This window comes from Linderina pennispora, assembly GCF_002104995.1.
Source record: "Linderina pennispora strain ATCC 12442 chromosome Unknown DL89scaffold_1, whole genome shotgun sequence".
Taxonomy (NCBI): domain Eukaryota; kingdom Fungi; phylum Kickxellomycota; class Kickxellomycetes; order Kickxellales; family Kickxellaceae; genus Linderina; species Linderina pennispora.
Window position 1 is genome coordinate 123,490 of NW_024468249.1, and position 22,383 is coordinate 145,872.

At 56.6% G+C, this 22,383-nt stretch overlaps 13 protein-coding genes across 13 annotated transcripts; 6 read left to right on the forward strand and 7 right to left on the reverse strand.

Moving 5' to 3' along the window:
* Positions 1–6: 6 nt before the first annotated feature.
* DL89DRAFT_263643 (WD40 repeat-like protein) lies at positions 7–1,196 on the reverse strand. Its single transcript, XM_040885917.1, has 2 exons — positions 540–1,196; positions 7–490 (listed from the first exon to the last, which is right to left on the reverse strand). The coding sequence occupies exons 1-2, from the start codon at positions 1,062–1,064 to the stop codon at positions 68–70; spliced, it is 948 nt and encodes a 315-aa protein (XP_040746808.1). The 5' UTR covers positions 1,065–1,196; the 3' UTR covers positions 7–67.
* A 70-nt stretch (positions 1,197–1,266) lies between these two features.
* DL89DRAFT_219459 (DUF59-domain-containing protein) lies at positions 1,267–1,743 on the forward strand (the record flags this gene model as incomplete). The annotated part of the gene is made up of 1 exon (XM_040884391.1): positions 1,267–1,743. One exon carries the CDS (start codon positions 1,267–1,269, stop codon positions 1,741–1,743), a length of 477 nt encoding a protein of 158 aa, XP_040746809.1.
* A 24-nt stretch (positions 1,744–1,767) lies between these two features.
* Positions 1,768–4,130, reverse strand: DL89DRAFT_940 (uncharacterized protein). The gene has a single exon (XM_040892280.1). The coding sequence runs from the start codon at positions 3,922–3,924 to the stop codon at positions 1,792–1,794; it is 2,133 nt and encodes a 710-aa protein (XP_040746810.1). The 5' UTR covers positions 3,925–4,130; the 3' UTR covers positions 1,768–1,791.
* Positions 4,131–5,048: 918 nt separating this feature from the next.
* Positions 5,049–5,264, reverse strand: DL89DRAFT_219535 (G-protein gamma subunit; the record flags this gene model as incomplete). The annotated part of the gene is made up of 1 exon (XM_040884397.1): positions 5,049–5,264. One exon carries the CDS (start codon positions 5,262–5,264, stop codon positions 5,049–5,051), a length of 216 nt encoding a protein of 71 aa, XP_040746811.1.
* A 483-nt stretch (positions 5,265–5,747) lies between these two features.
* On the forward strand, positions 5,748–7,163 carry DL89DRAFT_289357 (uncharacterized protein; the record flags this gene model as incomplete). The annotated part of the gene is made up of 3 exons (XM_040889947.1): positions 5,748–6,287; positions 6,383–6,574; positions 6,612–7,163. The coding sequence occupies 3 exons, from the start codon at positions 5,748–5,750 to the stop codon at positions 7,161–7,163; spliced, it is 1,284 nt and encodes a 427-aa protein (XP_040746812.1).
* A 1,066-nt stretch (positions 7,164–8,229) lies between these two features.
* Positions 8,230–9,225, reverse strand: DL89DRAFT_219464 (uncharacterized protein; the record flags this gene model as incomplete). Its single annotated transcript, XM_040884392.1, has 1 exon — positions 8,230–9,225. One exon carries the CDS (start codon positions 9,223–9,225, stop codon positions 8,230–8,232), a length of 996 nt encoding a protein of 331 aa, XP_040746813.1.
* Positions 9,226–9,533: 308 nt separating this feature from the next.
* Positions 9,534–10,035, reverse strand: DL89DRAFT_298713 (uncharacterized protein; the record flags this gene model as incomplete). Its single annotated transcript, XM_040890800.1, has 1 exon — positions 9,534–10,035. The coding sequence occupies exon 1, from the start codon at positions 9,927–9,929 to the stop codon at positions 9,534–9,536; it is 396 nt and encodes a 131-aa protein (XP_040746814.1). The 5' UTR covers positions 9,930–10,035.
* Positions 10,036–10,179: 144 nt separating this feature from the next.
* Positions 10,180–11,039, reverse strand: DL89DRAFT_219076 (N-terminal nucleophile aminohydrolase; the record flags this gene model as incomplete). The annotated part of the gene is made up of 2 exons (XM_040884371.1): positions 10,180–10,916; positions 10,994–11,039. The coding sequence occupies 2 exons, from the start codon at positions 11,037–11,039 to the stop codon at positions 10,180–10,182; spliced, it is 783 nt and encodes a 260-aa protein (XP_040746815.1).
* Positions 11,040–11,932: 893 nt separating this feature from the next.
* Positions 11,933–13,550, forward strand: DL89DRAFT_263648 (NAD(P)-binding protein). The gene has a single exon (XM_040885918.1). The coding sequence runs from the start codon at positions 12,036–12,038 to the stop codon at positions 13,515–13,517; it is 1,482 nt and encodes a 493-aa protein (XP_040746816.1). The 5' UTR covers positions 11,933–12,035; the 3' UTR covers positions 13,518–13,550.
* Positions 13,551–13,938: 388 nt separating this feature from the next.
* DL89DRAFT_263650 (mitogen-activated protein kinase HOG1) lies at positions 13,939–15,224 on the forward strand. The gene is made up of 2 exons (XM_040885919.1): positions 13,939–13,983; positions 14,077–15,224. The coding sequence occupies exons 1-2, from the start codon at positions 13,961–13,963 to the stop codon at positions 15,083–15,085; spliced, it is 1,032 nt and encodes a 343-aa protein (XP_040746817.1). The 5' UTR covers positions 13,939–13,960; the 3' UTR covers positions 15,086–15,224.
* A 498-nt stretch (positions 15,225–15,722) lies between these two features.
* On the forward strand, positions 15,723–17,949 carry DL89DRAFT_263651 (MFS general substrate transporter). The gene is made up of 6 exons (XM_040885920.1): positions 15,723–16,012; positions 16,035–16,116; positions 16,144–17,282; positions 17,304–17,584; positions 17,609–17,634; positions 17,666–17,949. The coding sequence occupies exons 1-6, from the start codon at positions 15,945–15,947 to the stop codon at positions 17,801–17,803; spliced, it is 1,734 nt and encodes a 577-aa protein (XP_040746818.1). The 5' UTR covers positions 15,723–15,944; the 3' UTR covers positions 17,804–17,949.
* Positions 17,950–18,991: 1,042 nt separating this feature from the next.
* Positions 18,992–20,474, forward strand: DL89DRAFT_263652 (uncharacterized protein). Its single transcript, XM_040885921.1, has 7 exons — positions 18,992–19,148; positions 19,177–19,239; positions 19,297–19,327; positions 19,373–19,450; positions 19,472–19,502; positions 19,524–19,537; positions 19,572–20,474. Exons 1-7 carry the CDS (start codon positions 19,141–19,143, stop codon positions 20,379–20,381), a joined length of 1,035 nt encoding a protein of 344 aa, XP_040746819.1. The 5' UTR covers positions 18,992–19,140; the 3' UTR covers positions 20,382–20,474.
* On the reverse strand, positions 20,404–21,748 carry DL89DRAFT_263653 (uncharacterized protein). Its single transcript, XM_040885922.1, has 3 exons — positions 21,664–21,748; positions 20,744–21,620; positions 20,404–20,715 (listed from the first exon to the last, which is right to left on the reverse strand). The coding sequence occupies exons 1-3, from the start codon at positions 21,670–21,672 to the stop codon at positions 20,531–20,533; spliced, it is 1,071 nt and encodes a 356-aa protein (XP_040746820.1). The 5' UTR covers positions 21,673–21,748; the 3' UTR covers positions 20,404–20,530.
* Positions 21,749–22,383: the final 635 nt, after the last annotated feature.

Below are 22,383 nucleotides of genomic sequence, written 5' to 3' on the forward strand. Positions count from 1 at the left end.
TGTACATTGCGAGAATCCATCAGTTTCTTTTATTCACAGAAAAAAGCATGTGCTGCAAGGGAGAGTTCTATGTGGCATCGTTCAGTGCCACGCACACCACGCCCTTCTGGTGGCCCTTGAATTCGCGGATGATCTCGCCGCTGGCCACATCCCACAGTGCGGCCTTGGTGTCGGTGGACACGGTGACCAGGTAGCCGGAGTCGCTGGAGAAGGCGACGTCCCAGACCCACCGCTGGTGGTACGCCAGCGTATTGATGAGCTCGGCCCCGGCCACCACCGCCTCGGAGCCATCGGGCGCCTGCACCACGCGCTCCGCCAGTTGCCACAGCCTGGCCGTGCGGTCCGACGACGCCGTGGCCAAAAGCGCGCCGCTCGCGCTAAAGGCTATCTTTGTGATCCTGGCGCCCTCGTGCGCGTCAAAGTTGATATACGGCTCCAGCTCCACCTGCCTGGGCGCGCTGCCCTCGACAGTGAGCCGGAACACAAACACCTGGCCAAAGTTGTTGCCCGCAGCCACCAAGCATGCCGTCGGGCGACACGGCCACGCAGCGCATCGCCGTGTCGCCCGACGGCTGCGCCTGCGCCAGCACCTCCTGGCGCAGCCATCCCCAGACCCTGACCAGGCCCTTTTGGTCGCACGATACCAGAATGTCCGTGCGCATGTCCGGATGCACCGCCACGTCATTGACCATCGCGTTGTTCTCCAGGACGCGCTTGCACGACCCCGCGTACACGTCCCACCAGCGGATGGTTTTGTCTTCGCTGGCTGTCGCCAGGTACTTGTAGTCCTGTGAAAACTCCACCGCCGTGACATTGGCCTTGTGGCCCTCCAGGCTCATCACCGGCGACTCAGACGTCCCGAATACGTCGTACAGGCTGACCCGCGGATTGCCTGCCACCGCCAGGTAGTGCTTGTCGGAGGAGAGCGCCATGCGATTCACCTGCGAGTCTGTGAACGGGATTGTGCGAATGCATGTGCTCTTCAGCGCATCCCACATGCGAATTGTGTGGTCGTAGCCGGCCGTTGCCAGCACTACCGGGTTGTCTTCGGGGTTCAGCGCCATGAACACGGGAATGTAAAAGTAGGAAAAGGAGTGTGAGGCTGGTGTAAAGCTAAGGAAAAGGAGAGCAGAAGCCTCCCAATCACGAGACCCCCAGGTTTTAGTGAGGCAACATCACTCATCGCTCCGTGCTGAACTCGTCCTTTTTTCCTTCCCTTCTTCAATCGCCTGTATTTCTACACTTTTAATTCCTACTGAAAGCAAAATGAACATTACGCAGAAAATCAACGACGCGCCGCTAGTCTACGAGGTCGAGTCGCTCGAGCGGCGCATCCAGGCGACAGACCTGGACGACTCGCACGCGGACCCGATCGACCGCGACGAGGTATACGAGCTGATCCGCAACATCAACGACCCGGAGCACCCGCTGACGCTGGAGCAGCTGCACGTGACGAACCGCGAGCACGTCTTCGTCGCCGACTCGGCCAGCCATGTCCTGGTCGAGTTCACGCCGACCATTCCGCACTGCTCCATGGCGACTCTGATCGGACTGTGTATTCGCGTGCGCCTGTTGCGCAGCCTGCCCGAGCGCTTCAAGGTGGATATCCGTGTGCGCTCAGGCACCCACCAGAGCGAGGCCCAGGTCAACAAGCAGCTGAACGATAAGGAGCGCGTGGCGGCGGCGCTCGAGAACACATACTTGCTGGATGTCGTCAACCAGTGTCTAGCGACGGCTGCATAGGAAAAAAAACCACTACCATAGCTTTAGATGATTAAAAAAGTATATTTCTCAGTCCAGGTGGCTGACTATCGGCGTGCTGATCGACGAGCTCGTCTGGCAGTCCCGCCGGTGCTCGTACGGCGACCCGGCCGGCTCATCTAGCGATTCCAGCAGTGCGCGGACCTCATCCGGCACGTCATTCCGGCTGCTGCTATGGTCATGGGAGGCTACACGCAGACTGCGTGCGGTGGTTCCAATGTCGTCGTCAAGGTCGGCATTGTTCTCGAGATCCTCGCTGAACTCGGCCGAGCGCATGTTGAGTCCCGTGCGCAGCGCTGCACGCAGCTGGTCCATGTTGACGTGCGGCGCCAGCGAGTCGCGCTTCGCCTGCGTCTCCCAGTCAATTGAAATCCGCGCACGCATGTCGTTGACGCGCTCCACGGCCTTGCGGGCGAGCTCCGGCGTCGCACTGCTCTGGTGGTTCAGCAGCACCTGGTCTGCTTGCTGGCTGGTGCTGGGCGTGAGATCCGGCAGCGACAGCGACAGGTACGAGGAGAGCTCAGGATACATGAGCTTCTGCAGCAGCAACTCGTCGGAGCAGGGGCTGTCGTCGATGATCGCGACGATGCGCACATGGCCCTCGCACGCATGCTCAATTGGTGTGCTCCAGCACTGCTTCTCCTTGGCCTCGACCACCACTCTGGAAATATAGGCAGTTAGGTCGCCGGCGCGCCGCTCGCTGGCAATTCGTCGCCACACCATTGCCCGCATGGATACAGACCCAGCGCCCTGGCCATTGCTCTGCTGTAGCGTCTCCAGCACCAGCTGCTCAGCCATAGGCGTGTGCGTCGCCAGCAACTCGCACATAATGCTGGCTGCAGCCGCATGCTCGGCCGTGCCCGCCTGCTCCAGCCCGTCGATGAGCTTCTGCCGGATCGCCGTGGCCAGCTCGTTGCTCCAAGCAGCAGTCGCTGCCGAGCTGCGCAATGCAAAGCCGCCAGCTGCCGCGCGGTCGTGCCGCAGAAGCCCAATGATGCAGTCGGCCGCCAGAGAACGCACCGCCCGGGGCTCGCGTGAAAGCAGCGTGAACAACGGCACGTAGACGCTCAACGGCACCACCATTGGTATGCGTCCGCTGCTGCCCGTCCGGCTGTTGGCGAGCACCAGGTAGAGCGCCTGCAGGAGCCACGCCTGCCGCATCCCGTCACTGGCCTCCAGCTGCATCTGCTTGACCAGGTACCCAACCATGTCGGCCAGCTGGTCGCTGTAGTACTGGTGCTTGGCCAGCCCACCAATGGCCGCCAGCAGATGGTAGTATGTCGGCAGGTGCTCGGTCGAGTCGCTGCCCTGCAGTGTCCTGCCGAATAGCTCCAGGTCCGGCTCGTCGCGGCTCTCGCCCAGCACTTCAAGCAGGAATGTCACCAGGATGTTCAAGACCTCCATCACCGAGATGCCCACCAGAATGTACGGCCGGCAGAACAGGCTTTCCAGCACGCGGACAATCGTCGCCCGCCGCACTTCACCAGCCGCATCGTGCGAGGTCCCGGACGCCTGCGTGTCGATGCGCTCGAGTGCATGGGCGCCAGCCTGCGCGATGCTGTCCAGGCAGCGCTGCGACGCGCGTGTGCCGTCAGTCAGGAACGCCAGCGTCTCGACTATCACCATGTTCTGGTCCTGTGCCTGCAGATTGCCAATAATGCACTCGACCAGTCGCACGCAGAACTCAGCCTGGCTGCCACATGAGCCGCGTGTCCAGGTACTTGAACACCTCGCCGGTAACCACCTGCGAGTGCTGCCCGTGCGAGCGCCGCACCAGCGCTGCCATGCACTCCCACGCCCACTGCCCCAGAACCTGTCCTGTCCGGCTGCTTGTCCCGGTGGATCTCCTGAATCTGCGTCGTCAGCGCCTGTGCGTCCTCGGCCGGCTCGACGTCGGGAGCGCTGGCGAGCCGGTCCAGCAGCGCCTGCTGCAATCTGCGGCAGCTCGTCGTAGCGGTCCGACGCGTACGTGGCCTGGCTCTCAACCACCGCCTGGATGGCGCGCATGCCCAGCGCACCTTTGCTGGCGACAAGCATCCGAACCATGCCAGTGTACATTGCACGCAGCTCCGTGTCAATCGCCAGCGTCGCGCCCGTGTGACACCTGCAGAACAATTCAAACGTGCGTACTGCCGCCCACGCAACTTCTGGCATCGCCCTCATGCAGCGCCCCGTCTAGCGCCCCCAGAACCTCCTTGCCGAAGAAGTTCAGGTCCCGCCCGCACTCCTCCAGAAGCGCGTCGAAGATCCGCAGACCCACCAGTACGTCGCCGCGCCGCCGCCGCTGCAGGTCCTTCTTGCCACGCTTCGCCAGGTACGCCCCTACCTTGGCCAGCTTCGCCGGCTTGCTCTGCGCGTAGTATACCAGGTACGACAGCTCGTTGCTGTTCGGCACCGTCTCGCCCAGCTTCTCTGGCGGAAAGCACTTTTCGATCAGCGTCGCGTGCTTCACGTATCGTCTAAGGAGTGGGTGGAACAGGATAAAGTCAGCCGGTGCCTGCGAGCCCCCCGAGAGAGGCGTCCGGAAACACGACATGCACGGATACAAAAGGTATGTTGCCGCTATGCGCACCGCGTTCTGTCGCTTGCTCAGCGCCAGGTTGCGCTGCCCCCGCGGAAACAGCAGCTCCGAGTGCGTGGGCCGGAGCTGCCAGTTCTGGTGCGTCAACGCTCCCGCTCTGTTGCGTGTAATTTGCTGCCATTTGCTCAAGTGTGCTTTCGGTTGTCGAACAATAGTACGCCGCAAGAGCTGGAATTAAATGCGTGGCAGGAAGAAAGAGCAGAAGAACGCCGGGAGAGCGAGAGCCCCCTCCCCCTTGAAAGCCAAGGCCTCCTGCCCTGCTGACTTGCCAGCAGACAGGCAACTGTGCGTCTCTTGCATCTCCCTTTTCGCTATCTCTCTCCTCCGCACACGCATGTACGAGCGTGAAGATGCTTCCCAGTCCCTTACCTTACAATCGGGTTCATATCTGTAGAAGGAAAAATGTCAACACCAAAACAATTTTTTTTGAAAAGCAGAGGAGAGAGTGATGAGATCAGGGCTGTGCAAAGGTCCGCTTGGACTTTTCATGTGAGGGAATACAGATCCCGCTGCCGAGACCGAGTCCGCCGGTCATGTTCGTGCTAGACAGCCCTTTTAGCACTTTCAAAGCGATCCCAACACGTATATGGCAGAGCACGGTGGACAAGGCTTTATTATTGCGTTCTTAAAACACGGAAACTCCCAGAGCCTAGACCCCCCTCCAGCAACCAGATGCACGGCAGACGGCCCGCTGTCCGCTCTCTTTCTACATGACCGAGCACCCACACCCGCCACTGGCCTGCGTGGCAAACGGATCCTGCGGCGGCGGACCCCACAGCGACGGCAGCAGGTAGTCCTTGGTGTTCTGCGTGTACGAAATGAGCGACTGGCTGGCATGCGACACCGGAATCCGCTGCAGCTCCAGCTGCTCCTTGAGCCGGTTGTTGTACTCGATAAGCTTGCGCAGCTTGTGCTCCGACATGATATAATTATAGTGCTGGGAATATATAGAACAAAACAATTGAAGAAAAACGTAAATGCAAGAGGGAGGAAAGAAGAGAGGACGTTTTGCAAGCCAACTGCCCTTTGGGCGTCGATCAATTTGCCTTCATTTATGAAGGAATCGCCTTTTTTGTTTACTTTTTTGCTCTTTTTGCGATGCGGCTCGGAATATGCTCTTTCATGCAGAAGGCGAGCTGGCTCCAAGGGCTGGAAAAGCCACCCAGCATTCTCCCGCTCTCCGGCGTCTTGGGGCGGCGAGTCTGGCGTGTACTATGACGTCGAAGCTGTCACTCACATGCTTTGAAGTTTCCGTTTCTGTCCGCACAAGGTACTCACCCTTCTCACCTGCCGCTCTTTTGCGCGCAAATAAAAAAAAACCACCTTTCTCCTCTACCCGCCTCTTGCCCTGGCTATTTTCCTACAAGTACTCACATATTCCTACTGCTAATTTGCCATAAAGAGAATGGCAAACTCGTACGACGCAATTTCCGAACGGCGGCCGTCGCAAGCCTCGGATATCTCGGATTGCTCGTTGGGCTCCAGGAGCCGCCCGCCCGCCCGGCCCGTGCACAGCATGGCCACAGTCGACCCTGCAGCACCCTCCGCCAAGCGCAGCATGCTGCTGGGCGGCCTGGCCCTGTCCATCTGCATCGTCTCGTTTGTCTTCCAGACAACAATCACCCGCAAAGTTCAAGAGTCCTTCTCGGCGCCCTACTTCATTCTCTGGGTCTCGCATACGCTGTGGATCGTGCTATTGCCCATGCACACGGTCTTTGAGAAGCTGAAGCGCCGGCCGCGCTCGCTTTCTGCGCTGAAGGCCGAGGTTCTGGTTGGGTGTGCGAAAATTGTCGTGCAGCTGAAGGGCAGGAGCTCGGCTTATCGGCCCATCCAGGGAAGTGACCAGGATAGGGAGCAGCGTGGCGGTCATGCTGATGTGCAGGGTGTGCGGCGGCGGCACAAGCTGACCACCGAGGACGACAATGAAGAGCAGATTGGCCAGCAAGTGGATGATCCAGAGGACGACGGATCGCACGCCCTGGCCTACGAGCCATCCGGGCCGAGCACTGCTGCGCACATTCTTCCTGGCGGCATTGCTAGGCCGGGCTGCTGAACGCCTCGGCCTACCTGTGGTACGCAGCACTGAACTTTTCGAGCATGTCCAAGGTCACCGCCATCTACAATATGTCATGCTTTTTCGCCTATCTCTTCTCGATCCTGCTACTGCACGAGCGCGTGCGTCTCTCCAAGTGCATTGCTGTCGGCATCAGCATCATCGGCGTTATTGTCATGGTGCTACTGGACACTGACAATGCCGGATGTGACCAAGGAAAATGCCGCTGCCCTGCGCAGCAACGAGCTCTTCGGCGACCTGATCTCGCTGTGCTGCGCATGCGGTATCGGGCTGTATCAGGTTTTGTACAAAAAGTACGCCGTCCCCTCGGGCTTCCATTCGCTGTATCCATGTCAACTTCATGACAGCCCTGCTGGGCTTCTGCACCGTTTCGCCATATATTGGTTCCCGGTGCCGCTGCTCAATGCCCTAGGCATCGAGCCGTTCCACTGGCCGGATCGCGAGCAGCTCTGGTTTATCCTGGCTAACGCCTTCTTTGGCATTGCCTACAATGGCGCGTTCATGATTGCTCTGGCGCTGACGTCTCCTCTGTTTGCTGCCATTGGCGTTATGCTGACTATCCCAGTCATGGCTGTTGTCGATATGGTGCTGCAGGGGCAGGTGCTGGCGTGGAATGTGCTGCTGGGTGGCCTCGGTATCCTTGCCGGCTTCTCCGTGCTCACCTTTGCCGAGTACCAGGAGACTATGCGCAAGTCCCAGGAGGAAGACTCTAGCGACGATGCCGGCTCCAACCAAACCAACCTTTGAGCCCACTACTTGCCTGGTTACTACAGATTCTGCACTTGGGGTCGTGTCCATATGCTACAGCCACCACGCCCCAGTTCACCCTAGGCCACCAAGGTGTGATTGCGCATGGCCTACCCTCAGCATAGCATCTATAGGCTGGTCAAGTCCTGAGCGTAGCATCGAGAGCAAGAGCTGTGAATCGGCCTGGGCACGGGCTGTATGTCCATCCAGGTGACAGAGTGCGAGGTACAATTGCTACAGCTACCCATGCCATTCTTTAGAAAAAATGAAATCCAGGGGTGTAGCCCTCCCGTCGAGTCGGCTGGCGTCGTCAGGAGTGCAGCCATCTCTTAATGTCCTGTCCCCTGAGTAGCATGCATTAGACAACTTCTTTCGGTTACTGTTTTTTGATAACTCTACACACATGCTTCTGCATTACACGCATCTCTGCTCTTTCTGGTACTTCCTTTCATTCCTTTCAACACGAAACTGTCGCTATCCCTTGCACAGAACGCCCAGCATGAAGTTTCTGGCCTTATATTCGGACGTATTGAGTATGGCAGAGAATAGAAGCGTGAATGCGATATAAGTGGCTGGGGAAGGATGGCTAGCTATGCCGTATCTCCTCTTTCCCATTGCTCATGTTTGCCACTCAGTAGAGCGTCACTGGCTCCCCAACTTTTACTGAAGAACGCGGAAACACTTTTCATGTTCTGTTGTTGCGACATATGATGTAGGACGTAGTGCCGAGAGTTCTCTAATGGTGTGGCTTGAAAGAATGAAATAACAAGAAATTGAAAAGAAAAAGGAAACAGCAGGCGCTGCCTGCTGCCTTTTATGAAGATTCTCGTTGCTGCGCTCAGCTCTTGCGCAGCAGCAAAACCAGAGCAGCAAGCCGTGATCGGTGTGATTACAGGCCTCCGCGTGATGTCTCCATTGACGGAGCGCTAGAGCTTCTCTTGCTGTCAGCTAGCGTGTCGACTGCTATGACATGGCCACGGCTGGATGCCATCGACTGCATGCCAAGGCCGAGTAATAACTTGTGTTGTTCACAACATCTTTTGGGCACGTATTTTTTTTAGTATATTCAATGCTTGATGTTTGTCTGGCTGATCCATGTTCCCTTGCGGTTTGCCTGCCACAGGTGCCACAGCAGCTTCAGTGTCCGCTGCTGCAACCGCGGGTCAAAAACGTTGAAATCTGCTTTCTCCAGTCGCTCCAGCCAGTCCTTGACAGGAACCGCTGTCAGCAGCGCCGGGAACCCTTCCTTAGGGCTATTCGGCGTATACAGCTCTGCCACACCACACAGCCTCGTATACCCTTTAGTAGCAAACTCAAACACAGCCTCCTGCAGCTCCACTGTTGGCCGTGGGTTCTCAAACAAATCATCCAGATCCACCTTGTGCTTCGCCAGCAGCTCGCGTGGCAAATCACACCTCCTCTCTCTTAGCGACATAGGCAGCGCTCTTGCAAACCCAGCAATGGCTGTTGCCTGCCCAATCGCCCGGGCAGCGTTGTCCGCATGCATGTCGCGCACGCCCAGAGCCTCCAAGTGCGGGTGGATCAAGCACGCAAACGCCTTCTCGCCATACTTTTCCACATCCGCAATCGCCTCGAACCCGCCATTATCCAGCCGCTTCTCGCGCTCGCTAACCAGTCTCCTAATCCACGTCTTGGAGATTCCGAACCGATGCACGGCATCGTGAACAGCGCGTGCTACAGGCATGTGTGCCGGCTGGCCCTTGTAGATGTCGTTGATGGCGCCGTGCCAGAACGCATACCGCATCTGCGCTGCTGTTGGGTTTGTGGCCGCCTGCCCGATGTGCACTAGCTCGATGTTCAGCGCCCGGATCGCCCACGCTGCTTCGCGCGCGAGGCGCGGAGAGAACAGTGAGACAAGGTAGTTGTCGTAGTCGCTGCGCTGCACTAGCTGCCGGCAGTACTCGATGTCGCTTTTGGTTGCTACCGGGCCGGCGGAGACGCTGGCGCGAGGGCTATGCTGCGAGGTGGTGTAGGCGCGCGCGGGCTGCGGTCTCAGCGACGAGAGCAGCACTCTGGTGCAGTTCAGCCCTGTTTTGCTCATGTGCATTGCTGAATTAGACTGTGGAGTAAAAAGGAAAAGGTAAATTAAGCGTGTAGCGGGAAGAGGTGTTTATTGCAAGCCTGCTTAAGCGAGCTACACGGATCCTATGCTGGAAGCTCTGTTATCGCTAAACGACCATCATCAGTTGATCCACAAAAATCGATTCGGCAATTAGACAAAGACCACCGTGCCACGCCGCTCTTCAAACAAGTTCTGCCTCCAATCCTTTAGAGCAGAATTATATCCCGTTCATATTTTATGCGCTTTTCAGTGCAATTTTTAAGAACATGCATTATAGAACAAATAAACTACGAAGAAGAGAAAGGTGCAATGTGTGGGCGGACCTGTTTTTGGGCCAGGATCTTTTCGCGGTATAAAAACATGACTTTCATATTCATATTGGTGGAAGCACTCGTACTCGTATGTTGACCAGATCTTGCCCTCAGGGTCTGGGATGTGTCTACGCTCATCGTTGAGGCGCTCCGGGTTGTCGTGAAGCTGTATGCCTGATGGCCGGTAGTCAAATTGTCCCAGCTGCGGATAGAAAAGTTGCTCCCATCAGTACTCCAGCTAATCCAGCTAGCATTGCTGTCGTCATAGAGGATGCCGTACAGTGCGTACGGAAACATTGCATGTTGCTGTTGCTGTTGCTGAGGCTGTTGCGGCTGGAGCAATGGCTGTGCGCCCCTCCATGTGCGCAGCATATGGCTTTTTGGCAAACATGTATGGACGATACCCAAACGAACAAGGCTAGAAACAAATGTGAAGAGAAATAAAAATATTCAGAAAACGAGACCATCTCTCCAGACACACGTATATATGTACGGGAGACATTTTCCCTATCTCCCTGCTCAGAAAAAGTGCGCATCTACAGCAGACACTACCGAATAACTGTGATACCATTACATGGTGTCGTTGATATTTGAAGAAAGAAACACGGCCAAAGAGAACCATTTAGTTGTCGGCAGGCTTGATAACTGCTTCGTTCTTTTCCAGCAGCGCGTCAATCTCGGCCGATGAGTAGATAGAAATGCTTGGGCGGCCGTCCTTGAGCGTCAGTGTCGCAAACTCGAGCTTCTCACTGGTCAGCTTTGCCGTATCAATAGTCTTGGACAGCACCTTGCACGCAAGCTGCAGGGCATCGTCCAGCGACATCTGCGTCGCCGCCCCATCGACTCCCTCAGCTGCATCGTCATCCTTATATTCCTGCTTCAGGATGCTCTGCGCATTCGTGAAGTTTTCGCCAATGCACGCAGCCTTCCAGCTCGAGTAGTTGCCGGCCGGATCCGACTGGTACAGCTGGAATCCAAACTTTTGGTCCCAGCCCGCGCACAAAAACGACACGCCGAACGGACGCAGACCGCCGAATTGTGTGTACCCCTGCTTCAGATCGCACAGCTGCCGCACCAGCTGCTCGACGGGGATGGGCGAGTCGTAGGTCATCAGGTAGCGCTGCGCAATCAGCCGCGACTGGTTGATCAGGATGTTTGCGTCCGCCGTCAGACCCGCAACGCCTGCCACCACGTTGTCGTTCATCTCGTAGATCTTCTCGCTGCCGATTTCTTGCTCCAGCAGCTTCGACGTCGCCTGCCGCTCTGCTGCCAGCACTATGCCGTCCTTGCTCAGCACACCGATGACTGTGCCGGCGTGTGAGATCGCCTCCATCGCGTACTCCACCTGGTACAGGCGCCCTAAACAGTGTCGGCACGCTTGGTTAGCCGGGTGGTTCAAAGCAGCTGTACCGCATGCATCTTGAATGTGTCCTTACCCTCAGGCGAGAAAATGGTCGTGCGCGAATCGTAACGTCTAGCCATGCTCTGTCAGCTGTGGAATTGGGGAGAAATATTGAATTGGTGTGGGATATACTGGGTTTGTAATGGCAAGAAAAAGAAAGCAGTCAATTTGCAGCCTGCTGCTGGCTTGCCCTGACGCAACCAGTCTGTGGTGACGCGGCCCGCTTGAGCATCTGCCTGTCGGCATCGTAGCTGGGATCAAAAGATCAAGTCAGTGGATCACTCTTTCTGCTTGGTGCCCAATGTGTGGCCAGCAGGGCGCAGTAAAATGCTGCTGCATTTTGCAAACAACAGCCTGTGCTTGCGATTATGCCAGCGAACCTGATCAGGAACACTTTGTCGGCAGTGCTGCTTCTGGAAGCATATGTCATTTGCATGAATAGGGACAGTGGGTAAGCAGCATTTGAAATCTGCATCTATTCAGACGCAGCGGCACATGCCACACACCTCAACGGCGCTGTTTTCAAAACCGCAAAGGTGCATTCGGACTGCAACACCATGCAAGTTGCAATTGATGTAGAAATGGGCTCACTTCGCCTGCCATCGCAGCGGGCATTCCGGTGAGCCTGCTACTGGCCACTGGGATGTAGGAGAGCACTCGCCTTGCTTTCCCTTCGCGCATTATTGACAGCCGTCGTTTCCTCGATGGTGCCTGGCTTTCCATGATCAGGCCCTGGTCTCCGCCGGTGTAATGTGGAATACTGCCGCTTCCAGTGTGCCTCACATGTGCTTATGTTCGATATCTGCTCCGTGCCGTACAGAGGCATACAGGCAGGGTGTGCAGCCGCATCTGGCCGAGCGCCTGCTGATCTGCAAATCAGATCACGTGATAGTTCCCCTCAACTGGAGCTGTTTGGGTGGTCCTCTTTCAGATGTCAGAATGATGAAATGAGCGGTTAAAGTTCGAGCTCCCCTTTTCGATCTCTCGCTTCATGTCTCTGCTTCCACTTCATTCTTCTCTATCGATTTTACCTTTCTACTTCCCCCTTTGTAACGAACTTTAACGAAACAGCCCTAATGAAAGAGTCCTTTATACGCAACCACACGCTGTACCTGGTGTGCTCGCTAGTCGTTGTGGTCGGCTCGCACCTGCTGACAGTTGTCGACACGGTAACCAACTGGTGGCACGTTCTCATCTGCATGCTCCTGTCGCTGCTGCCCAAGGCGCGCGTGGTGTTCCCGGTGCACAAGCCGTCGAGCGACTACCACCCGGCGATCCTGGTCACGGGCACCAGCTCTGGCATCGGGCACGACACGGCGATAGCCCTGGCATCCAAGGGATTCACGGTATTCGCAGGCGTGCGGCGATGGGAGGACGGTGCACGTGTGGAGAATGACTTTCTGGACTCGATCAAGCCGCAGACTATCTACAAGAACCGGTGGGCAAGGCCGTCGTGGGTTGAACGCCTATTGGCCAATATCCACCGGTCTCTGGGCGCCACTGAGGAACAGCCCGAGCCCGAGGCCAGCAGCGATGACGAGGCGACGATAGTGCCGCAGACCGTCACGAGCCGCCGGCTGAGGCGCCGCAAGCAGCGGTCGCAGGCGGTGAACGGCAAGACCGAGCACTTCGATCCCAACGCGGTTAGTGCGCGGGACCAGTCGGCACCCGAGTATGAGCAGCTGGTTCGCGAGACCGGATCGATCATCCCCGTGATTCTCGATGTGGCCGACAAGAAGTCGATCGATGGTGCATTCGACAAGGTCAGCGAGGAGCTGGAGAAGCGCGGCATCCCGCTGGTCGGCCTGGTCAACAACGCAGGCGTCACAGCCTCGGGCCCCATGGACATAGCAGCGACAAGCTTCATCGACTACTGCATGGCTGTGAACTTTGCCGGGCCGGTCGGCGTCGCGCAAAAGTTCATGCCTCTGCTGCGCGCCAGCAGCGGGCGGATCGTCAATGTGTCGAGCATCATGGCATGGCTGATCGGCCCAGGCTTTGGCGTCTACTGCGCCAGCAAGGCTGCGCTCTCCGCTGCCAGTCGCGCCTGGCATTTTGAGCTCGCCAATAGCGGCATGTCGGTATCGGTGGTCGAGCCCGGCCTAACGCGCACTGCACTGTGGAAAAAGCTCGAGGCCGAGCTGCAGTTCCACCACTCGCGCCTGAACGGGCTGCCGTTGCGCCGTCGCCGCTCCGCCGAGCAGATTGACGATGAGTCGGGCCGCGAGTCACCAGTGGCCATGCCTGGCGACGAGGCCGTGGCTACGCCGTCGTCATCGCCGGCTACCCCTGCCAATGAGCCCGAGAGGTCAGAGAACCAGACGCTGTATGACCCGATGATCCGCCGGATCCAGACCTCGAATGAGCTGGCACCGATCTTTGCTCTGCCGACGCACCATGCAGTCGGCGCAATTCTGCACTCGCTGACCAGCAGCTATCCAAAGTCCACGTACCGGGTCGGCTGGGATGCGCGCTGGATGAGTCTGGCCACCTGGCTCGCGAGCGAGGAGGTTGTTGAATGGGTGTGCCGTGTTATCGGCATTGTTTCGGACAACTGAAATATTTAGAAATAGACGTGTGCTTGGCCTGAGCTGAAAAATGTACGCACAGGCTGTCTGCGAACACTTCCAGAAAATGGCGGCGGTCAGGCTTTTTTCAGTATTTGGTATCTCCAATGATCGTTTCGAAAAATACCACTTTCGTCTCCCTGTTTTGACCCGAGCTTCTCGCATTATTTTTTCTACACTTGTTTTAATTGCAGTCATAATCTCATTTGCGTCATTGGCATGGCCGACTTTGTTAGACTATCGATTTTCGGCACTGTGTTCGAGGTCACAACGAGGTAAGGACGGTCGCGGGTGGGATAGGGTTCCAGCACCAGCATTCCACAAAAAGGAAATTAACCGGTTTTTTCATACGTGGTAATTCGCCCGGGTCGACCTTATTTCTAATTTTATCCCCCGGTGCCTGCTGTAGATACACCGACCTCCAGCCGGTGGGCATGGGCGCATTTGGTCTGGTCTGGTAAGTAGAGATATGAGCGTGTCATGAGCCAGCAGGGAAGCGCGCCCTTCTTGCTGACAGCCTTGGCTTTCCTGTTCCCATTCCCACACGTAGCTCTGCACGCGATCAACTGACAGGGCAGGCGGTCGCTGTCAAGAAGATCATGCGGCCGTTCAGCTCGTCTGTGCTGGCTAAGCGCACGTACCGCGAGCTGAAGCTGCTGAAGCACCTGCGGCACGAGAACATCATCAGCATGAGCGACATCTTCATTTCGTCGCTGGAGGACATATATTTCGTGACAGAGCTGCTGGGCACGGACCTGCACCGGCTGCGGCAGTCGCGGCCGCTGGAGCAGCAGTTCATCCAGTACTTCCTGTACCAGATCCTGCGCGGCCTGAAATACGTGCACTCGGCAGGCGTGATCCACCGTGACCTGAAGCCGTCCAACATTGTGATCAACGAGAACTGCGACCTGAAGATCTGCGACTTTGGATTAGCGCGCGTACAGGACCCGCAGATGACTGGGTATGTGTCGACGCGCTACTACCGCGCGCCCGAGATCATGCTGACGTGGCAGAACTACGATGTGGCTGTGGACATCTGGAGCACCGGGTGCATTTTCGCCGAGATGTTCGAGGGCACGCCGCTGTTCCCTGGCAACGACCACGTCCACCAGTTCTCGATCATCACCGAGCTGCTGGGCACGCCGCCCGACGATGTCATCCAGACCATCGGCAGCGAGAACACGCTCCGGTTTGTGCAGTCGCTGCCGCACCGCGAACCCGTGCCATTCAGCGAGCGGTTCCGCACCATTGACCCGCAGGCTCTGGACCTGCTGGAGAAGATGCTGGTGTTTGATCCCCGCAGGCGTATCACTGCTGCTGAGGCCCTGGCGCACCCGTACCTGGCCACCTACCACGACGAGGCCGATGAGCCCGTGGCGGAGAACCGGTTCGACTGGTCGTTCAACGACGCCGACCTGCCTGTCGAGGAGTGGAAGGTCATGATGTACAACGAGATCCTGGATTTTTTGAATGTCTCAGACGGTCCCGTGGGCGCTTCTGAACCAGCTGCGGATGCTGGCGCCGCAATGGCTGTTGACTCTGGCGCTGCTGCTCCCTGAACCCCCACTCCTTCGGGCCCGCACTATATTGTCTTTTACCTCATTCTACCTTATTCGTGGATGCAAATGACAAGCCATTTGAAGCGACTTGTAGGAACGCCATGCGTAGCTGTTGTTTTGCCAATATATGCAAAGGCACATGTATATTCCTCAGGCCAGCTGTGATACTACCGCTACCCGCCACCGAATTTATTGTCGACGCCTGGGTGTGTCTCACATGTCTGCATTGTTTAGACAGTGCCGCCTTTTGAGGCATGAGTGAATGCACGGCGCAGTGCTCATATACTCCTGTGACAAGTCTGCAAACCCATACCGCGACGACTCGAATGCTAGCGCAGCGGGGATGTGGGTGGGTGTCAGCTGTTTTCCAGACAGTCTTCGCCTTGTGAATGCCCTGAGTAGGTGGCGTCGGGCAGCTGTGCCCTCCGAATTGGTGTGCACCAACAACTGGAGCGCTTGGTTTATCCTGGATGCAATGGTTGAAACTAGATTCTTCTCTAATGTATTATTTGCGTAAAGCAAAATACAGCTGAGCACTTGCCTCCACGAGCAAACTCGTCTGCGGCGGGTGCTCGACAATATGCTAGACAAGTGTTCTGGGGTATCAAATAGCAGCTAGATCCCTTTCCAGCTTTCTGCTCGAACTAGTTTATCCATTTTGCCCCTTGCTCTTTTTTGCTCTTTTTGCCAACACGGCCTTGCCTGCCTACACCTATACCAGGCAGTGCCCCGAGGTCACTGTTCACCAGCAGCTTGAATATTATACTTGATTTTTGACACACTGCCAGAACCGTTCCGTTCTCTGGAAGGAGCAGGGCAAACACAAACCAGCTTTTGTTATCATATCCTCACGCTTCAGATGCCTCATCCGAGTAGCAGCGATGCTACTGCACAGGGTAGCCCAGCTTCCAGCCGACTACCGCTAAAGTGCAAGCTGCCGGAAGACAAGGCGCATATATAGCAAACTCATGGACTACTACAGCTACACCGAATACAAACCAAACCCGGCCCAGATCGAGCGCAACCGGTGGGTGTTTTTCGGGCTTCTGCGGTGCCAGCCCTGGATGGCCATTCCTGCCGGCTTTCTTATTCTGTTCTGCTACGGGTCCGTATATGCCTGGTCAGTTTTCAACAGCCCCATTAACAAGGCTTTGTCGAATGACCCAGACAAAGGCCGTGCTGAGACGACGTTCTACATTGCGCTCGGCGTATTGGGCGTCACAGGTGCGATATTCGGGCCCTGGATCGAATCGAGCCATCCACTGGAGTCGGGCTATATTGGCATGGTGATGTTTTTCGCCGGGCACCTCATGGCCGCCCTGGCCATCCATGTGAAGAGGTTTGCATTGCTATACTTTGGCTACGGCTTTATTGCTGGCATCGGACTCGGAATCGGATATGTATCGACCATCGACGCTTCCAGCAAGTGGTGGCCGAGGGCGCGTGGTGCAGCGGCTGGAGGCGCCGTGATGGGGTTTGGCGGTGGGGCTCTGGCCTTCAGCTACATCAACAAGTGGCTCATCGGCTCGTACAGTCTTTCGTCTGCCTTCATAATCCTTGGCGCGATCAACATTTCAGCCATGTTTGTCTGCATCCAGTTCATCTGCCCACCGCCGCCTGGCCGCAATATTGAAGGCGTTCCTGTTGTTGACACTAGCAGCGAGGTCCGGGCTGCATTAGATCGGACAGCCAGGGATAGTGCTCCTGCTAAATCATCGGTGACCGTGTCTGAGACTCAGCAGTCATACTATGCCACCACGCTTGCCACCGAGCGTCCGACTATCCATATATCCTTGGGCGAGGCCCTAAAATCGCGCGATTTCTGGCTCCTGTATGTGGCATTCCTGGCCAACATCGTCTTCTGCTTAGTTGTGCTATCGAACCTGCCAGCGCTAATCAACCGCCTGTTTGGACGCGAAGGAAAAGTACCGCATGCTCCACCTCTGGAATCGCATGTAGCCGTGTCGATTGAGGGCGCATTCAACATGAGCGGCCGTGTCTTGGTTGGCTTCATGTCAGATATGATCGGCCGCAAGACTACGTTTCTCATCCTGCTCATCGTGCAAATTGTCGTGCTCGCGTGCATCCCAATGACAATTACCAGCGGCCACTTCTGGCCGTTCCTAATACTAATATGGATAGCCACTCTCTGCTACGGCGGCGGGTTCGGCATGGTCCCTGCGTTCCTGTCCGATATGTATGGCTCCAGCAACACAAGCAGCTGCCACGGCGTGTTCCTGACTGCCTGGTCGATTGCGTCGGTTGGCGGCGGCCTGACATTCACAGGTATTGTCAACCACTATCTGTCAAGTGGTTACAAGCGGTACGATACAAAACCGTATAACGTGAACTTTGCCTGGATGATGGCACTAGTTGCTGTCGGGCTCGTGTGCTGTCTGCTGATGCGCTCGTCAATCAGTGACCGTATGTTCCCTGCAGCACCCAACCAGATCCTGCGAATTCGTATTTTTGGTCGCATGCTGCGTGTCTTGTGGGTGCGTGGCAACCACGTCGATGATGTAGCAGCAGTAGTATGGCCAGGCGTCGATGTATTACCCGGAGCGGAACACAAATTCGCAGTGTCATATATGGCGGTTTGGACGGCTGCACCTGGAGCTGCTGTCCAAAGAGCAGGAGAAGAACATCTGGGAGGAATATCTGCGTTTGTATGTCGAGCAGCAGCACCATCTGCAACAAGAGACAGGGAGTGTCGTGTGATAATGTAGCACATAGTCGGCCAGCGGCAATCCAGCTATTCCGGTGTAGCCATTCGCCACTACTATCTGCTGTTGACTTTCCCATCCCCATTCACAGGCTGCTAGGTTTTTGTTTACATTTATAATCGTTTGTTTTCGATTTCCTTTGCAATTGAAGAAAAATATTCTACGCAGAATGCAAAATACCAGAGGCATATTGTGTGTTCAACAGGAACTGACAACATCTGCCATATTGGATCGTGGAAATAACAAGCCACTAGCACACGCGGGCACGGAGGAGGAGAGGGCCAGCCCATGCCACTTTGTGCTGAGCAAATATTGAAAAGACCTATTCCGCATCTCAATGCCCGTGTGCCCACTTGCTCCACTCGCTCTACAAGCATGCATCGCAGCCCCCTTTTCATGGAACAACATGTCATCCGATATATCCTCCCGACCTTGGGGTTTGCCTGGGAGAGGGGCTGGGACCACAGCTGAATGCTGCTAATATTGGATGCCGACCAACCAAGCAGAGCACAAGCAGGAAGTATTGCGCTGGAATTGAGAGGAATGCCGAGCAGATGATCATGCTCTGCAGTCGAACGGCATTGTATCTCATATGCAGCTCATTTTTGGTTCTGGTTGCAAGACAACGCATGCTCCTTCTCGCTCATACAAGCACCATGGTTGCGCGAAATTGAGGGAATACGGGGCGCGCACGCTAATTGCTTTTGCTGTCCTTGCTTGCTGCAGCTGTGTATGTCGGCTCCATCTGGGCAGGAGGGAGGAGGGACAGCGGGTGGGGTGCGCCAATTATCATTCTGGGAGCAATCGGGTTGATGAAATAGTACTGAAGCAGCATTATCGGTGGCCACGCCATTCTTCCTCGGTCGCCCCCCAGTCCACATTTAGCAGCCGATATGATAGCCCCATTAATGGTTCAAAGAATAAGAGGTGGTGGGTTCCTGTTTGGGTGTCGGTTGGCATTGACATGTCCTCCTCCCAATTAACAAAGAGCGGGAGGTGGAGGAAGGCACGGGGAGGGACGTCCGAGCGTCCTGTGCAATGTGTGCCAAGTAAAAATAAATATGCAGTTCCAAATCGGTGCACACTCCTCCCCAAATGTGTCTGGAGCATGCGCTCCCTTGAACATATTTGTACCCCGCCAGGCGCCGCGTCCGCTACCGAGCTTGCTTCGCTCAACTCCATCCAGAAACTCCTCTCCCTCCCTCACTTTTCGCATTTGAGCACGACACTCCCCATCTCCTCTGTCGCCTTTCTGGTTTCTACATACAACACGGGAACGCATATCCTTTATTCCTGGTACTGCTCTATTTTCTACGCCGTATATATAATACCATGCGCTGGTTGCGTAGCAAGGGTTCGGCGAGCCAGCCCGGATCCCACCTTGAAATACTACCCAATGTCCGACTTTATGGACATTCCCAAGAACCCAGTGTTCTACCCACCAACATCGCGAAAGGCGCAGCACTCGGCACCTCCCGCTCTGCTGAGGCCATCCCTGCCCGCCCACGAGCCGGCACGGGTGGATGGCAGGAACCGACCAAGCCGCATTATGTCCCGATTCAAGACAATATTTGCAGCCAAGCCTGCAGCCGACTTTCACCCAGGCAGCGCATCGTGCAAGAGTGATCCGCCAGCCAATTTTGTCAAGCCGCGGGGCATTCAGCGGCCAAAGCTAGTGGCGCGGTCGCCATTGCGTGAAGACTCGGGATGGCCAGATCTGCGTGAGCTGGTCAGCTCCGCTGGTGCCATTGGATCCAGGGCAGGGCGAGTACCGCGACAGCCCGCACACGCTGTATTCGTCGACAAGGTTGTACACACGCACGAAGCCCCATGCTCCCGATTGGCCGCAGTTTAATAGCCCGGAGAACATGGACCCGCACTCGTCGCTGGTGCATTTCGAGTCTGCGTTGGCGCTGGGTCCACGTCCACGTCGGCCGTCGCGCATCGATGTGACGCGCGTGGTGAGCGAGAATGCCAGGTGTGGTATACGCCAGGCACACGGCACTGCGAGGTCACTCAGTATGATTGTGTCCCGGACAGAGATATCTGAGGAGCTTGGGCGTCTTGCTGCGCTGGTTGGCCAGGATTCGCAGCCAGGATGCCGGGCGTCGCGTGGGTCAGATGTCACGGCTATCTCTAGCCAGGACACGTTCTTGGACCGCGGCCAGGTCGGCGAAATGTCGCCGAGCCGGATGTCAGCATGCACCCTCGAGGACGAATCAATGTCAGTGCATGGATTCCCTGTCAACTACTCGCTGGACGAGATCGAAGGCATGGAGGAGCAGACTTGCGGCGAGCTGGTTGGCATGCCGCTGCTCGAGACACACGAGGGGCTGGGCACCATGCTGCGCGTCACAAAGTCAGTGCGCCGGCCATATTCGGAGGACTTTCTGCAGCACGCAAGGATTACCATGGGCACCAGTCTGGGCTTGAGCGTCGAGGAGAGCCTGTACGAGGTGGTGTGTGGCAGCAGCCACCAGCGCGAAATGTACATCCGCAACTCGTGCGCCGACTCCGGGCTGGTCAAATCGACATTTGACCTCGCCAAACTGCTTCCTGCCACGCCGCAATGAAAGTCGCTTTTCCATGTTCCCCTGTATTAAATTGTGTTTTTAACCTTGTCTTTTTATGTTCAACTCGTAAGCTTATGTATCCCTGTCATAGGTCGACGGAGAAATCGAAGTATTGCAGACCTGTAAACTCCGGCTCGTAGAATACCGGCTCACTGCCTACGCCCGCCCTTGTACATGGTTTGCTTCAGGCGCTTGTACTTGTCTACATCACGGCCGGCGCCACGCATCTGCTCCATTGAAGCGTTGACCGACGACACCGGCATGACGTTGTAGTTCGCGGCTACACGCTGCGGGATGCGCGCGGTGGCCCGCTCACCATCCTTCCCCTGAGCCGCTCTGCACCTGGATGCCGCCAGGCGCACGCCTAGTTTCCTCGTTGCCTTGCATTGGCCTTCCAGCAAAGTGGCGGCGATCCAGGTTGACCTTGGTCTCGCGGATCTTGCGGTCACGGAAGTTGGAGCTGAGCTTCATCACCATACGCGACCAGCGCTGCACGAACTGCTCGCACACGCGGCGGTTGCGCTCAGGAATGCGCGGGCACTTGCTCATAAACATGATGATCTTTCCAATGCCCGACTCGCGCAGATGGTCGCGCCGAATTGGCAGCTTTCCGAGGATATCCAGCAGTGCGTTCTGGATATCGAGTGCCGGCAGACTGCCGTCGTCCAAGGGCTCGAGCCACAACCGCAGCGAGTCCACGATGTTGTTTTCCAAAAACGCCTCGTACAGGTGCGTCTTGCGCAGTTCGTCAGTGACGTCGGTCAGCATCCCCATCTTGTGGATTGCCGGCAGCCCGTCTTTATTATCGTCAATGTCGCGGTACGCCGCGTCCCGCATCCGCTTGCGCAGGTTGGCGATCGACTCGTCGATTGCGACATCGTCCTCGTCAGCCTTTCTGCGCTTGCGCGCTCGGCCAGACTTTAGTGCCGCGTCGATCCGCCGGTTCAGCTCGTCGATTTCAGCCTGCTTAGGGTTAATGGGTTCTGACGGCCTGCTTTCTTCGTCGTCGTCCATTAGCGCGCTCTCTGGCTCTGGCTGGCTCGGACTCTCGGCCTCCTCCGGGTGGGCCTCAGTGGTAGGGCTGCTTCGTACCACTGCACGCTTAAATTTTGGCATTTTCTGTAGCGCCGAGGCTTCGGCTGACAGCTCCTCGGCAGGCGCCTCCTCCTCAGCTTCCTCGACCTTGTCCAAGAGCTCGCTGTCATTTGTTGGCGCTGCTCCACCAAACAGGTCATCAAGCTCGTCGTCCAGCGCGTTGTCATGCCGGCGGTGAGTTGCTTACATCCGACATTTGCTGTGTGGTGTGAATTTATAGCTTGTGGTAAGAGTACGGGATAAATTGAAGCAAAGCGTGAAACCACAGCAAGGGGCTGCCAGAAAAGCCAGCGCGACGTGTTGATGATTGAACTGATTTTATTTCCTCGTAATCCGTAGATACGGACAACGTGGAAAATTAAACCTTCGCCCCAGGTGGGACCAGACCCGTCTTGGCCCAGCTGCAGAGCACAACAGCCCATCTGCTGGACGGGGCATTACTCGAGAATACGAGTATACCGTATATTGAGTGGAAGAAAAAACGGACGACTGTAGGGTGTGGAGCATATGATGTCTTGTCTGGCTACCTGTGTTTATAGCCAGGTCCGGTGAGTATGCTGGGGCTCGGCAGCCACCAGCGCACCCTTTTCGGGTAGCATAGCAGGTGCATTACCTGAAGGCATTGGTAACGGAGCTTGGCGTTGAGGGGCAGCTGACACTGGGCAAGTACAGGAAAGGTCGAGCTAGAAGCGTGAGATTCAGGCAGGGCTTGCCGAAGTAGATACCCAGAATATTATTGATGGGGAGGAGCTGACACCGGTAGAGGCAGTGAGGGGCAGGAGAGTAGCAGCCAGGAGAGAGAACAGCCATTCTTTGGAGAGAGAGATGAGGAGGGCGAGGCACTATCGCAGGGCGAGGGTGGTACCGTGGAGAGGGGGAAGAGGAACTTGCAGATAGCGAGGAATCG